Source organism: Ictalurus furcatus, chromosome 4, assembly GCF_023375685.1.
Source record: "Ictalurus furcatus strain D&B chromosome 4, Billie_1.0, whole genome shotgun sequence".
NCBI lineage: Eukaryota > Metazoa > Chordata > Actinopteri > Siluriformes > Ictaluridae > Ictalurus > Ictalurus furcatus.
Genome location: NC_071258.1, coordinates 36,672,765 through 36,689,304, shown reverse-complemented (window position 1 = coordinate 36,689,304; position 16,540 = coordinate 36,672,765). Strand labels below are relative to the sequence as shown.

At 36.7% G+C, this 16,540-nt stretch overlaps 1 protein-coding gene across 1 annotated transcript in view; it reads left to right on the top strand.

Annotated features, from left to right (window-relative positions):
- The window catches only part of slc12a1 (solute carrier family 12 member 1), a 31,983-nt gene that overhangs the window by 616 nt on the left and 14,827 nt on the right, over positions 1-16,540 (top strand). The window contains exons 2-13 of the mRNA XM_053623844.1: positions 5,867-6,004; positions 6,126-6,201; positions 8,510-8,605; positions 8,736-8,875; positions 9,520-9,630; positions 9,777-9,888; positions 10,047-10,174; positions 10,859-10,943; positions 11,282-11,433; positions 11,547-11,654; positions 15,613-15,736; positions 15,839-15,940. Of these exons, the coding sequence (XP_053479819.1) occupies positions 5,867-6,004; positions 6,126-6,201; positions 8,510-8,605; positions 8,736-8,875; positions 9,520-9,630; positions 9,777-9,888; positions 10,047-10,174; positions 10,859-10,943; positions 11,282-11,433; positions 11,547-11,654; positions 15,613-15,736; positions 15,839-15,940 (1,372 nt within the window). The remainder of the gene's footprint in view (positions 1-5,866; positions 6,005-6,125; positions 6,202-8,509; positions 8,606-8,735; positions 8,876-9,519; positions 9,631-9,776; positions 9,889-10,046; positions 10,175-10,858; positions 10,944-11,281; positions 11,434-11,546; positions 11,655-15,612; positions 15,737-15,838; positions 15,941-16,540) is intronic.

Below are 16,540 nucleotides of genomic sequence, written 5' to 3'. Positions count from 1 at the left end.
ACAGACACTGTAGAGTTATACAGCATTTTAACTCACTGTAAGCTTTATAGAAAAATTCATTGTGCCGTGTTTTAAAGCTGAAAACAATGAAAATCGGAGTTAATGTTAAACATGGTGTGATAAGGTGACACACAGGTTTAACGACTTCGTCAGATATAAGAGCAAACTATGTTCAACACGGTTACAAGTTACAGTGTTGCCTTACAAGGTTGAGGCATGTCTAGGTTTGGGGCATTCTTAATTTGCATATTCATCAAATCTGGACTTGGTTATGTGGCGACTCATCTGTGCTTTATTCTGCAGTGGAATGAGTTATACACACACACACACACACACACACACACACACATGTACTTAATTATGATGATTTTGGTGAATATTAACTTTCACACACACACACACACACATACACACACACACACACACACACACACACACACTTGTGTGTTTTGTGTTTGTTCTGGTCATCAGTCTGTGCAGAAACGAGATGTTCAATAATGATGTGTAACGGTGTTTAATCTGAAATCAATAATATTTTAATCACACTGTGTTTATGAGTAATGATCTGATCACCCTAAAACACCCTAATTAATGTTAACGAGGCCAGAAAGTCACTGCGTGTGTGTGTGTTGTGGGTGTGTATTAAACCGTTATGCCTTATAGCAATATGAACAGTTAGTATTTATTCCTAATTACAACAAGAATTACAACAAAACAAGATTTTTTTATACAATTTTTTTTTCACTCAGAATTTTAAAAATGTCCTGTTTTTTTTGTCTTGATGTCACTGATGTTGTTATTATTCGTTTTATCTGCGAGAGAAGCGTCTTATGTGAGGCTTCACTTTTTAGCTTCCAGAAAAACACAGGTAATTGGACCCCTTCTGATACAGAATCACTCTGCTGTAGGGTTCTAGGTAAAACCTTTATGGGGTCCAGCAGAGCGACAGCTGAAGAACCTGAAGTTACAGGACTACAGGGGAATGTGTGTGTAGTTCCTGTGAGAATATCATTCAGATCCTGGGAGTTTTAAATATTAAATGATTTTTTCCTTCATTTCGTATTTTCTTGCCAGTTGATAGAAACCTAAATCCACAAGTCTCTTAAACCACAGAGTTAAACCACAGATCAGTCTGGTTTCATTTAACTAACTGTCTTCCACATTCATCTTTCAGCAGCACACAAATAACACTTTATACACACAAATAACACTTTATACACATAAATAACACTTTATACAACATAAATAACACTTTATACACATAAATAACACTTTATACAACATTAACACTTTATACAACACAAATAACACTTTATACAACACAAATAACACTTTATACAACACAAATAACACTTTATACACATAAATAACACTTTATACAACACAAATAACACTTTATACACATAAATAACACTTTATACACATAAATAACACTTTATACAACATAAATAACACTTTATACAACACAAATAACACTTTATACACACAAATAACACTTTATACAACATAAATAACACTTTACACAACATAAATAACACTTTATAAACATAAATAACACTTTATACACATAAATAACACTTTATACAACATAAATAACACTTTATACACATAAATAACACTTTATACAACATAAATAACACTTTATACACATAAATAACACTTTATACACATAAATAACACTTTATACACGCAAATAACACTTTATACACACAAATAACACTTTATACAACATAAATAACACTTTATACACACAAATAACACTTTATACAACATAAATAACACTTTATACACATAAATAACACTTTATACAACATTAACACTTTATACAACACAAATAACACTTTATACAACACAAATAACACTTTATACACATAAATAACACTTTATACAACACAAATAACACTTTATACACATAAATAACACTTTATACACATAAATAACACTTTATACAACACAAATAACACTTTATACAACATAAATAACACTTTATACAACACAAATAACACTTTATACAACACAAATAACACTTTATACACACAAATAACACTTTATACAACATAAATAACACTTTACACAACATAAATAACACTTTATAAACATAAATAACACTTTATACACATAAATAACACTTTATACAACATAAATAACACTTTATACAACACAAATAACACTTTATACACACAAATAACACTTTATACAACATAAATAACACTTTACACAACATAAATAACACTTTATAAACATAAATAACACTTTATACACATAAATAACACTTTATACAACATAAATAACACTTTATACACATAAATAACACTTTATACAACATAAATAACACTTTATACACATAAATAACACTTTATACACATAAATAACACTTTATACACGCAAATAACACTTTATACACACAAATAACACTTTATACAACATAAATAACACTTTATACACACAAATAACACTTTATACAACATAAATAACACTTTATACAACATAAATAACACTTTATACAACATTAACACTTTATACAACACAAATAACACTTTATACACACAAATAACACTTTATACACATAAATAACACTTTATACAACATAAATAACACTTTATACAACATAAATAACACTTTATACAACATTAACACTTTATACAACACAAATAACACTTTATACAACACAAATAACACTTTATACAACATAAATAACACTTTATACAACATAAATAACACTTTATACAACACAAATAACACTTTATACAACATAAATAACACTTTATACAACATAAATAACACTTTATACAACACAAATAACACTTTATACACACAAATAACACTTTATACACATAAATAACAATTTATACAACATAAATAACACTTTATACACACAAATAACACTTTATACACATAAATAACAATTTATACAACATAAATAACACTTTATACAACACAAATAACACTTTATACACACAAATAACACTTTATACACATAAATAACACTTTATACAACATAAATAACACTTTATACAACATAAATAACACTTTATACACATAAATAACACTTTACACAACATAAATAACACTTTATAAACATAAATAACACTTTATACAACACAAATAACACTTTATACACATAAATAACACTTTATACACACAAATAACACTTTATACAACATAAATAACACTTTATACAACATAAATAACACTTTATACACATAAATAACACTTTATACAACATAAATAACACTTTATACACATAAATAACACTTTATACACACAAATAACACTTTATACAACATAAATAACACTTTATACAACATAAATAACACTTAATACACATAAATAACACTTTATACAACATAAATAACACTTTATACAACATAAATAACACTTTATACACATAAATAACACTTTATACAACATAAATAACACTTTATACACACAAATAACACTTTATACAACATAAATAACACTTTATACAACATAAATAACACTTTATACAACATAAATAACACTTTATACACACAAATAACACTTTATACACATAAATAACACTTTATACAACATAAATAACACTTTATACAACATAAATAACACTTTATACACACAAATAACACTTTATACAACATAAATAACACTTTACACAACATAAATAACACTTTATAAACATAAATAACACTTTATACACATAAATAACACTTTATACAACATAAATAACACTTTATACAACACAAATAACACTTTATACACACAAATAACACTTTATACACATAAATAACACTTTATACAACATAAATAACACTTTACACAACATAAATAACACTTTATAAACATAAATAACACTTTATACACATAAATAACACTTTATACAACATAAATAACACTTTATACAACATAAATAACACTTTATACACATAAATAACACTTTATACAACATAAATAACACTTTATACACATAAATAACACTTTATACAACATAAATAACACTTTATACAACATAAATAACACTTTATACACACAAATAACACTTTATACACATAAATAACACTTTATACAACATAAATAACACTTTATACACATAAATAACACTTTATACAACATTAACACTTTATACAACACAAATAACACTTTATACAACATAAATAACACTTTATACAACATAAATAACACTTTATACAACATAAATAACACTTTATACAACATAAATAACACTTTATACACACAAATAACACTTTATACAACATAAATAACACTTTATACACATAAATAACACTTTATACAACATTAACACTTTATACAACACAAATAACACTTTATACAACACAAATAACACTTTATACAACACAAATAACACTTTATACACATAAATAACACTTTATACAACATAAATAACACTTTATACAACATAAATAACACTTTATACAACATAAATAACACTTTATACAACACAAATAACACTTAATACACATAAATAACACTTTATACAACATAAATAACACTTTATACAACATAAATAACACTTTATACACATAAATAACACTTTATACAACATAAATAACACTTAATACAACATAAATAACACTTAATACAACATGTCCTGCTATTTTACATTTCATTTTTAAATTTTTTGCAAATGTCCATTTTTTCTTCTGAAAGAACAGCTATCTTCTTATTGTGTGTTACTGGTACACAAGTTCTAGTACAGAACAGGATCAAAAACTAATGATGTGATTTAAATGGTAAATGGTCTGCACATACACCGCCCTTCATTAATTTTGGCACCCTTGGTAAATATGAGCAAAGAAGGCTGTGAAAAGTCGTCTTTACTGTTTAACCTTTTGATCTTTTGTTTTAAAAATTCACAAAAATGCTCTCATGGATATAAACAATTGCAAACACAACACCGTTTAATCCAAATAAAAAAATCTTTGATAAATATAGGTGTGCAACAATTATTGGCACCCCTATGAATTCCTTTGAGAACAAATATATTTGAAGTATTTTCCCATTGATATTTTACATTTATTTAGTACACCTGGGTGACTAGGAGCAGGTACTTGTTCAACCGTGACTTCCTGTTTCACAGGGGTATAAATATGAGGTAACACACAGGCCAAATTCCCTTAGTCATTCATAACACTGGGTAAGAGCGAGGAATATAGCTGTGATGTGCGGCAAAAGGTTGTTGAGCTTCACACAATGGGAAGTGTCTATAAGAAAATAGCACAAGCATTGAAAATGCCCATTTCCACCATCAGGGCAATCATTAAGAAGTTCCAGTCAACTGGAAATGTTATGAATCGACCTGGAATTGGACGTGTGTCTATATCGTCTCAACGCACTGTGAAGAGGACGGTTCGAGTGGACAAAACATCTCCAAGGATCACAGCTGGAGAACTGCAGAAGTTAGTTGTGTCTTGGGGTCAGAAAGTCTCCAAAACTACAATCTGAAGTCACCTACATCACCACAAGTTGTTTGGAAGGGGTTCAGGAAAAAAGCCTCTACTCTCATCCAAAAACAAACTCGAGCGTCTTCAGTTTGCAGACACTACTGGAACTTCAAATGGGATCGGGTTCTATGGTCAGATGAAACCAGAATAGAGCTTTTTGGTAATAAACACCAGAGGTGGTTTTGGAGCACACAGAGAGGTAGCCATATGGAAAAGTACCTCATGCCCACGGTTAAATATGGAGGTGGATCTTTAATGTTTTGTATAAACCTGTGTTGTGTTTGCAATAGTTTAATATCCATGAGAGCAGAGTATTTTTGTGAAACAAATGCCCATTGTTAAAAGTGCTATACAAATAAAACTGAATTAAACTCTGTGTGTGTGTGTGTGTGTGCGTGTGTGTGCGTGTGTGTGCGTGTGTGTGTTAGAATGGAGATGTGGATATCTCTGACACACTGGATGACAGTGAAGGCAGTGATGTTTTACCCAGTGATGATCTTGAAGCTCCTCCCCCTGCAGAGGACGAAGCGGGAGGGATTAAATTTGGCTGGATTAAAGGAGTACTGGTGAGTATTTTAAACACACACACACACACACACACACACACACACACACACACAGTACTGTGTGTGTACTATCAGAGTGTATCACATGTGTGTGTGTGTTGAATAACTGTGTGTTGTGCAGGTGAGGTGTATGCTGAATATTTGGGGTGTGATGCTTTTCATTCGTCTCTCGTGGGTCTTTGGGCAAGCCGGAGCAGGTGAACACACACACACACACACACACACACACACACACAACTAATGAAGAAATGTTAATATAACTCTAAAATTAATCCCGTGACTTCCTGATCATCATCATCATCATTAGTGTACAGTAAAGAGGTACGAATAGGGATTATTTAATTTCGACTTTACTCAGATAAATGTCGACCAAATGTCGACCGTTTTGAAAACAAATGTTTGATTTTTTTTGTAATAAACTTCCCTTTGTTTCCTACTACAATATTACTTTTTCTCATTTCTCAACATTCTCATTTCTTCATGTTTATAATCTGACCACTATTTCCCATCACCAACACGATTCTTCAGAGCGGAGGGTCGACTCCCATTATTCACATCAAACATTTGATTTGTGATTCATAAGCATGACTCAAAGAGCCAATTCAAAGAGTTGACTCACTCATGAATCACACATCGCTAATTTGACCTAATTATATCACTGAGGTCAGAAAACGGTTCTGAATGAACTGTAATGTTTATCTGAGGGGACGCTGGGTAATATTTATCAGTTGACCTTTAACATGATAACATTAGCTAGATTTCTTCTCAGGTTCAAATCCCTGTATCGAATCAAGTGTGTAAAATCACCACAGAATAAAATCAAACTTAATCCTCACACACAACCAGAGAGACGAGTTTAGTTTTTTTCACAGCACTCTGTAAATTCCAGACGTCTTCAGGACGCAGCCTTATTAGAAATGTAAGATGGTTTACTTTAAAGTGGTTCAGTATGAGGTCATAGGTTTATCTATTTGGCCCTCAGGTGCTGAAGCGAGTGCAGTTTAAAGAAAGAAGCCATTCCTCAGAGTCCATTAGCTCAGAAATGTGTTTTCCAGGCCGATGGTGTGTGAATAATGGCAGATTTCGAGGCAGTCCTGCGGCACTAACTTCACACCTTCAGAAACCCCGAGTGGAACAGCAGGCCATTTCTGATGAAGTTAAAATCGTTGTTTAAATACCGACCTGAGGCGGGTACGCTGTAGCTGAATGGGCGGAGCTTCTAGACACCTGCTTGCTTTGGAATGTTAACAATTTCAGGATTTCAGCTGTGATTTTTGGTTGTGTAAAATGGTGGTTGTTTCTGTTCTGGTTGTTCGCAACACGTGAAAACTTCATAAAATCTGATATAAAAACACACGTACAAGCTGATTTACTTTAGTGTGCTTTCACATACACACTTTCGCACCAGAGATCCATGGTTCTGATCCGCTCACAAACTCTCGCCGTGAGAAAGTGATTTGATTCTGAATCGACTCGACTGTAGGAAGTGAATCATACCTGCAGTGTGTTTTGTGTTGCTGAAGTTTTACTGTAGATGTGAGATGTAAAAGGTAGAGCTGCAGAAATGCCATGTGTTCTGAAGGATTGTTATCTGGTAGAACTGGTTATTTCTATAATTACTGAATCGTTTATTTATCCCCTGCACCATGTCCTCTGAGCTCGGGTGATGTTTGTGATTTCTACACACGATTGCTGGTTGAACCTTTCCAACAGCTGTATTTCTGACCAATGAGTGAAAGAGTTTTGTTTTGTGGTTGGTTTATTTATGCACAGTGTGAAACCAAACCAAAAAGCAAAGGAATCAGAATAATCAAGTTTTTGTCCAGTGTTTCTCCATCAGTAAGTAAAGAAGTGGGCGGAGCCAATGCAAATAGATGAATTGTTCACCTGCAGTATTGAGTATGTAGTATTTCTCAGAGTGTTTTACCTTATAAACCGACACACACACATTTCTACTCTCACAAACTTTCTGCACATATTATATTCTGAACATTTTCAGCGTTATAGTTAACGTGTATTCTGCATATTTGCGTGCCAAGTTTTAGTTTCAGTTTCACTTTTCTCTGAGGCTCTTTCCTTCTATAAATGCATTATTATTTATGCAGTTATTGTGTAGATCATCCACAACAGCCCTCCACTACACACACAAGTCTATTTATTTAGGATTTTACTGTAGTGTAAGAATATAATCAATATCAGATTAGTGTGAGTCATTTGACTTGATGGGTGTAAAAATAATCACATACTCAAAAAGTGAAGTTTACAGAAAGGAGATGAAACAGATCAGAGAGGAAGTGTGCCACATGCTTGTTGAATCTAATCAATAAAAATAAACTCAACGGATATGAGCACCACACTGAGGCGGCCATTCTGGATAACATGGTGTGGTGCGGCGTTCCCGGATATTTCTGAATTATCAGTGTTGTCCTGAAAACGTACATGCTGCGATGATCTGTCCTGCAACCTGTGTGTGTGTGTGTGTGTGTGTGTGTGTGTGTGCTCCAGGTTTGGGGATTATTATAGTTTTACTCAGCATGGTGGTCACCACACTCACCTGTCTGTCCATGTCAGCCATCTGCACTAACGGAGTCGTACGAGGAGGTACACACACACACACATACACACACACTTCTATATTTTATATATATATATATATTTGTTTATGGTATATTTCTATATTTAGATATTTATATTTCAAATATATTTCTTTTATATATGTTTGTATAATCAGGAGGAGCATACTATCTGATCTCACGCAGTCTGGGTCCAGAGTTTGGTGGCTCTATCGGTCTGATCTTCGCATTTGCTAACGCTGTAGCCGTAGCGATGTACGTTGTGGGATTTGCGGAGACCGTCGTGGATCTGCTCAAGGTACAAACCTCTAAGTCAGTCAGCTTTTCTGTTGTTTATTAAAGAGTATTATTCATTACTGTGTGGGTTCCTGAGACAGTTCCTCTACATGCAGTTATAGCTCTATAGCCACACGCTGGAAAACACATTTCTGAGCTAATGGACTGTGAGAAATGGCGTCTTTCTGCTAACTGCTCCTGCTTCACCACCTGAGGTGTGATTATTACCCCCCGAGGGCCGAGCGTATGACTTCACACACGTAAAGATTGATCGGTCAGACTGAACTCACTTTCAGCTGCAGGAATAATGTCGTTAAAGTGATATCTTTGATGATTCATGCTGTTTGGTTCTCTTAATTATTTCCATTTTCCGATCATAGCTAGCGTGTTAACTAGCTTGAGTATCTGTTTATAACCAACTAGCAGAATAAAGTATATACCATTTTTATCAGCTGCCATGAATAAAAATATTCTGTGCTGTAACACTTCAGACTCTAGTGACGACATAAAGGACCGAAACCTTTCAAACAATTCTTTATAAAAATAATGACTGTGCTGAGATTTGTTTAAAGACTGAAAACATCACACCTTTATGAGTTTAATGTGGAACACACACACACACACACACACACACACACACACTCTAATGGATTGTGATGTCTTTAGGTGAATAATGCCATCATGGTGGATGAAGTAAACGATATCAGGATTATTGGCTGCATCACTGTGGTGCTGCTGCTCGGGATCTCGGTAGCCGGGATGGAGTGGGAGGTCAAGGTCAGACCACACACACACACACACACACACACACACACACACACGGACACACGCACACACACACACACACACACACACATTATTTCTGTATTTTCTACATTAATAAATGTTAAGAGTGTGAGTGTTTGTCTTTAATCTGTGTGTAGGCTCAGATTGTGTTGTTGGTGATTCTCCTGGCTGCCATTGGGAATGTGTTTGTGGGGACTGTGATTCCCGCCACAAAGGACAAAGAAAGCAAAGGCTTCTTCAACTACCATGGTGACTTTCATAATAATAATAATAGTAATAATAATGATAATAATAATAATAATAATAATAATAATAATAATAATAATAATTAGAGACACTGATGCTTGTTAAACCTCTGGGTCCACGTTGTGGTGCTGATTGTCTGTGCTGTGTTTACTCCACCACAGCGTCCATCATGGCCGAGAACTTTACTCCAGATTTCCGCGATGGGGAAACATTTTTCTCCGTCTTCGCCATCTTCTTCCCGGCAGCGACAGGAATTCTAGCAGGAGCGAACATTTCTGGAGATCTGAAGGTAAACTCTCGCTGGATACGAACAGATTTATTCATTAAACATTTGCAGAAGTTTTTACACGTGAAATGTGGTGTTCATCTAATCCAGTTAGTTTGTAAAAACCTTTCTATCCTCCACTTTTGTGTAAAATTCCACACAAGGAGACTCACACACGTGATGCTGGACTGACGTGAGAAGTCGTATAGACTGCCTGGGGTTATAATCGCATCACACCTTTATTTCACTTACACACACATTTCATCACCATTTTGTGAAACTTAGTGGCTTTGCATTAATGACCTGAAGAAAGCAATTCCAAATCCAACCATTAAGACAAATAAGGCTAGCCATTCAGTTATTAGAAAAGTATTGGCACCCTATAAAAGGAGGAGGAGTTAGTGTGTGTCAGTTCTGTGAGCTTTGCCTTTTATGGAGTTTTTTTGGGTGTGGCTAAATGTACATTTACAGCTGTGCCGTGAATGCGTATGGAAATTTACGGTAAGACACACACATGAAGAATCATGAGTTTGATTTGCCCACAAAAACATTTACACACCACTTTCAGTTACTAAACAACAGCGTGTTAGTTGATCAAAAAGTGTGTGTAGTGTTCAGGAGGTTCTTGGGTCAAATCCCATCAGTCTTTGTGGTGACTCAGTGATTTAATGTGTGTGTGTGTGCGTGTGTGTGTGTGTGTTTATGCAGGATCCCCAGGCTGCTCTTCCCATCGGCACACTGCTGGCCATCTTCATCACAGGAATTACGTACCTCGGCATTGCGCTGTGTGTGTGTAAGTACAGCTAACACATGCTAACCCTATTACCTCAAACAGCTAATCATACAGCATATGTAGGATTATCCAGTAACACTAGTACACTGTACAGTATAATAACACACACTGCGGTGTTGCTAGCACACACACACACACACACACACACACATACACAACAGACACATACACAAAGCATACTGACCACCAGCATGCTCCACCTCCCCGCTCCACCTCCGCACTCCACCTCCGTGCTCCACTTCCAATATTTCCATGAAACATTTAGGCAGTGATGAGTGTCGGTTGTAAACAGAGTATTAGTGAATAATGAGTGTGAACTGATTAAAATCTGTGTTCAGCTGCGACAGTCGTGCGAGATGCCACAGGAAATGTAAACGACACCATCACTCCAGGTTCAAGCTGCAATTTCTCAGCTGCCTGCGATTTCGGCTATGACTTTTCTGCATGTGCAGTCACCAAGTGCCAGTACGGCCTGATGAACAACTTCCAGGTCAGAGGTTAACCCAGAAATGCCCACCTGTCCAAACTGAATCTAAAGATAACAAATCTCATGTATTATTATACACTGAGTTAATGTGTGTGTGTCTGTGTGGGTGTGTGTAGGTGATGACGATGGTGTCTGGGTTCGGACCCCTCATCACTGCAGGAACGTTTTCTGCTACTCTCTCTTCTGCACTCGCCTCCCTCGTCAGTGCTCCAAAAGTCTTCCAGGTCTGAGAGAAGCTCACTAGCATACTAGCACACTAACACACTACACACTACACACTACACACTAACACACTACACACTACACACAACACACTACACACTACACACTAACACACTACACACTACACACAACACACTAACACACTACACACTACACACTAACAAACATACTACACACTACACACTACACACAACACACTACACACTACACACTAACACACTACACACAACACACTACACACTACACACTAACACACTAACACACTACACACTAACACACTAACACACTACACACTAACAAACATACTACACACTACACACTAACACACTACACACTACACACAACACACTACACACTAACACACTACACACAACACACTACACACTACACACTAACACACTAACACACTACACACTAACACACTACACACTACACACTACACACTAACACACTAACAAACATACTACACACTAACACACAACACACTACACACTAACACACTAACACACTACACACTACACACTAACACACTAACAAACATACTACACACTACACACTACACACTAACACACTACACACAACACACTACACACTACACACTACACACTAACACACAACACACTACACACTACACACTAACACACTACACACTACACACTAACACACTACACACTACACACTACACACTAACACACTAACAAACATACTACACACTACACACTACACACTACACACTAACACATTGCACACTAACACACTACACACTAACACACTACACACTACACACTAACACACTACACACTAACACACTACACACTACACACTAACACACTACACACAACACACTACACACTAACACACTACACACTACACACTAACACACTACACACTACACACTACACACTAACACACTAACAAACATACTACACACTACACACTACACACTAACACACTGCACACTAACACACTACACACTAACACACTACACACTACACACTACACACTAACACACTACACACTAACACACTACACACTACACACTAACACACTAACAAACATACTACACACTACACACTACACACTAACACACTGCACACTAACACACTACACACTAACACACTACACACTACACACTACACACTAACACACTGCACACTAACACACTACACACTAACACACTACACACTAACACACTAACACACTACACACTAACACACTACACACTACACACTAACACACTACACACAACACACTAACACACTACACACTACACACTAACACACTAACAAACATACTACACACTACACACTACACACTAACACACAACACACTACACACTACACACTAACACACTACACACTACACACTAACACACTACACACTACACACTACACACTAACACACTAACAAACATACTACACACTACACACTACACACAACACACTACACACTAACACACTAACAAACATACTACACACTACACACTACACACTAACACATTGCACACTAACACACTACACACTAACACACTACACACTACACACTAACACACTACACACTAACACACTACACACTAACACACTAACACACTACACACTACACACTAACACACTACACACAACACACTAACACACTACACACTACACACTAACACACTACACACTACACACTACACACTAACACACTAACAAACATACTACACACTACACACTACACACTAACACACTGCACACTAACACACTACACACTAACACACTACACACTACACACTACACACTAACACACTACACACAACACACTACACACTACACACTAACACACTAACACACTACACACTAACACACTAACACACTACACACTAACAAACATACTACACACTACACACTAACACACTACACACTACACATAACACACTACACACTAACACACTACACACAACACACTACACACTAACACACTAACACACTACACACTAACACACTACACACTACACACTAACACACTAACAAACATACTACACACTAACACACAACACACTACACACTAACACACTAACACACTACACACTACACACTAACACACTAACAAACATACTACACACTACACACTACACACTAACACACTACACACAACACACTACACACTACACACTACACACTAACACACAACACACTACACACTAACACACTACACACTACACACTACACACTACACACTAACACACTAACAAACATACTACACACTACACACTACACACTACACACTAACACATTGCACACTAACACACTACACACTAACACACTACACACTACACACTAACACACTACACACTAACACACTACACACTACACACTAACACACTACACACAACACACTACACACTAACACACTACACACTACACACTAACACACTACACACTACACACTACACACTAACACACTAACAAACATACTACACACTACACACTACACACTAACACACTGCACACTAACACACTACACACTAACACACTACACACTACACACTAACACACTACACACTAACACACTACACACTACACACTAACACACTAACAAACATACTACACACTACACACTACACACTAACACACTGCACACTAACACACTACACACTAACACACTACACACTACACACTACACACTAACACACTAACAAACATACTACACACTACACACTACACACTAACACACTGCACACTAACACACTACACACTAACACACTAACACACTACACACTAACACACTACACACTACACACTAACACACTACACACAACACACTAACACACTACACACTACACACTAACACACTAACAAACATACTACACACTACACACTACACACTAACACACAACACACTACACACTACACACTAACACACTACACACTACACACTAACACACTACACACTACACACTAACACACTAACACACTACACACTACACACTACACACTAACACACTAACAAACATACTACACACTACACACTACACACTAACACATTGCACACTAACACACTACACACTAACACACTACACACTACACACTAACACACTACACACTAACACACTACACACTAACACACTAACACACTACACACTACACACTAACACACTACACACAACACACTAACACACTACACACTACACACTAACACACTACACACTACACACTAACAAACATACTACACACTACACACTACACACTAACACACTGCACACTAACACACTACACACTAACACACTACACACTACACACTACACACTAACACACTACACACTACACACTACACACTAACACACTAACAAACATACTACACACTACACACTACACACTAACACACTGCACACTAACACACTACACACTAACACACTACACACTACACACTACACACTAACACACTAACAAACATACTACACACTACACACTACACACTAACACACTGCACACTAACACACTACACACTAACACACTACACACTAACACACTAACACACTACACACTAACACACTACACACTACACACTAACACACTACACACAACACACTAACACACTACACACTAACACACTACACACAACACACTAACACACTGCACACTAACACACTACACACTAACACACTAACAAACATACTACACACTACACACTACACACAACACACTAACACACTGCACACTAACACACTACACACTACACACTACACACCGGCCGGTTACAGTAGCACATTAGTATGCTGCATACCAACATCCAAGCTTAGCACACACTAGCACTGTGTACACTAGCACACTAGCATTAGCACTAGTTTTAGCATGATAATACCGCATAATTATCACAACAGAGATGCAGTATGAAGGTGGACACCTGTAGTAGACCTGAGAGATGATACAGATGAGGTTAGATGTGTTTCTCTCTCTCTCTCTCTCTCTCTCTCGGTCCCAGGCTCTGTGTAAGGATAATATCTACAAAGCGCTGCATTTCTTCGCTAAAGGTCACGGTAAAAATAACGAACCCATCCGAGGATACGTGCTCACCTTCCTCATCGCCGTGGCCTTCATCCTCATCGGTGAGGAACGTGTGTGTGTGTGTGTGTGTGTGTGTGTGTTGGGGGATGGTGTGTGGAAGCTAAAACTCATGATATTATCATTAAACCTGTCTCTCTGTCCAGCGGAGTTGAACGTCATCGCTCCCATCATCTCAAACTTCTTCCTGGCCTCCTACGCCCTCATTAACTTCTCCTGCTTCCATGCCTCCTATGCTAAATCCCCAGGTTAGTGTTCACACCTGTGCTCTTCATCACTAATAACTCTATAATATATTCAATGTAAATATAAAGATATAGAAAGTTGATATTAGTGTCTGATCAGGTCATCGTCAGAAACACCATCTGTGGTACAAAGTGAACTCCACTTTCCTCTTTCAGTGTAAAATGGGTGGGGCTAATCATGGGGAATGCTTGTGTAAGCTCCACCCACACTAATCATCAGGTTGATGTTGTTTTTACCTCAAACTCTTTGTTTTATACACTATAACTCCCCCTCTCTCTCTCCTCGTCTCTCTCCCCCCTCTCTCCCTCTCTCCCTCTCCCCCCCCCCACTTCTCTATCTCTCTCTCTCTCCCTTGCTCTCTCTCCCCCCTTCTCTCTCCCTCTCTCCCCCTCTCTCCCCATCTCTCCCTTTCTCTCTCTCCCTCTCTCCCTATCTCTCCCTTTCTCTCTCTCCCTCTCTCCCCATCTCTCCCTTTCTCTCTCTCTCCCTCTCTCTCTCTCTCCCCCATCTCTCCCTCTCTCTCCCCCATCTATCCCTCTCTCTCTCCCCCCCCTCCCTCTCTCTCACTCTCTCCCCCTCTCCCGATCTCTCTCCCTCTCTCT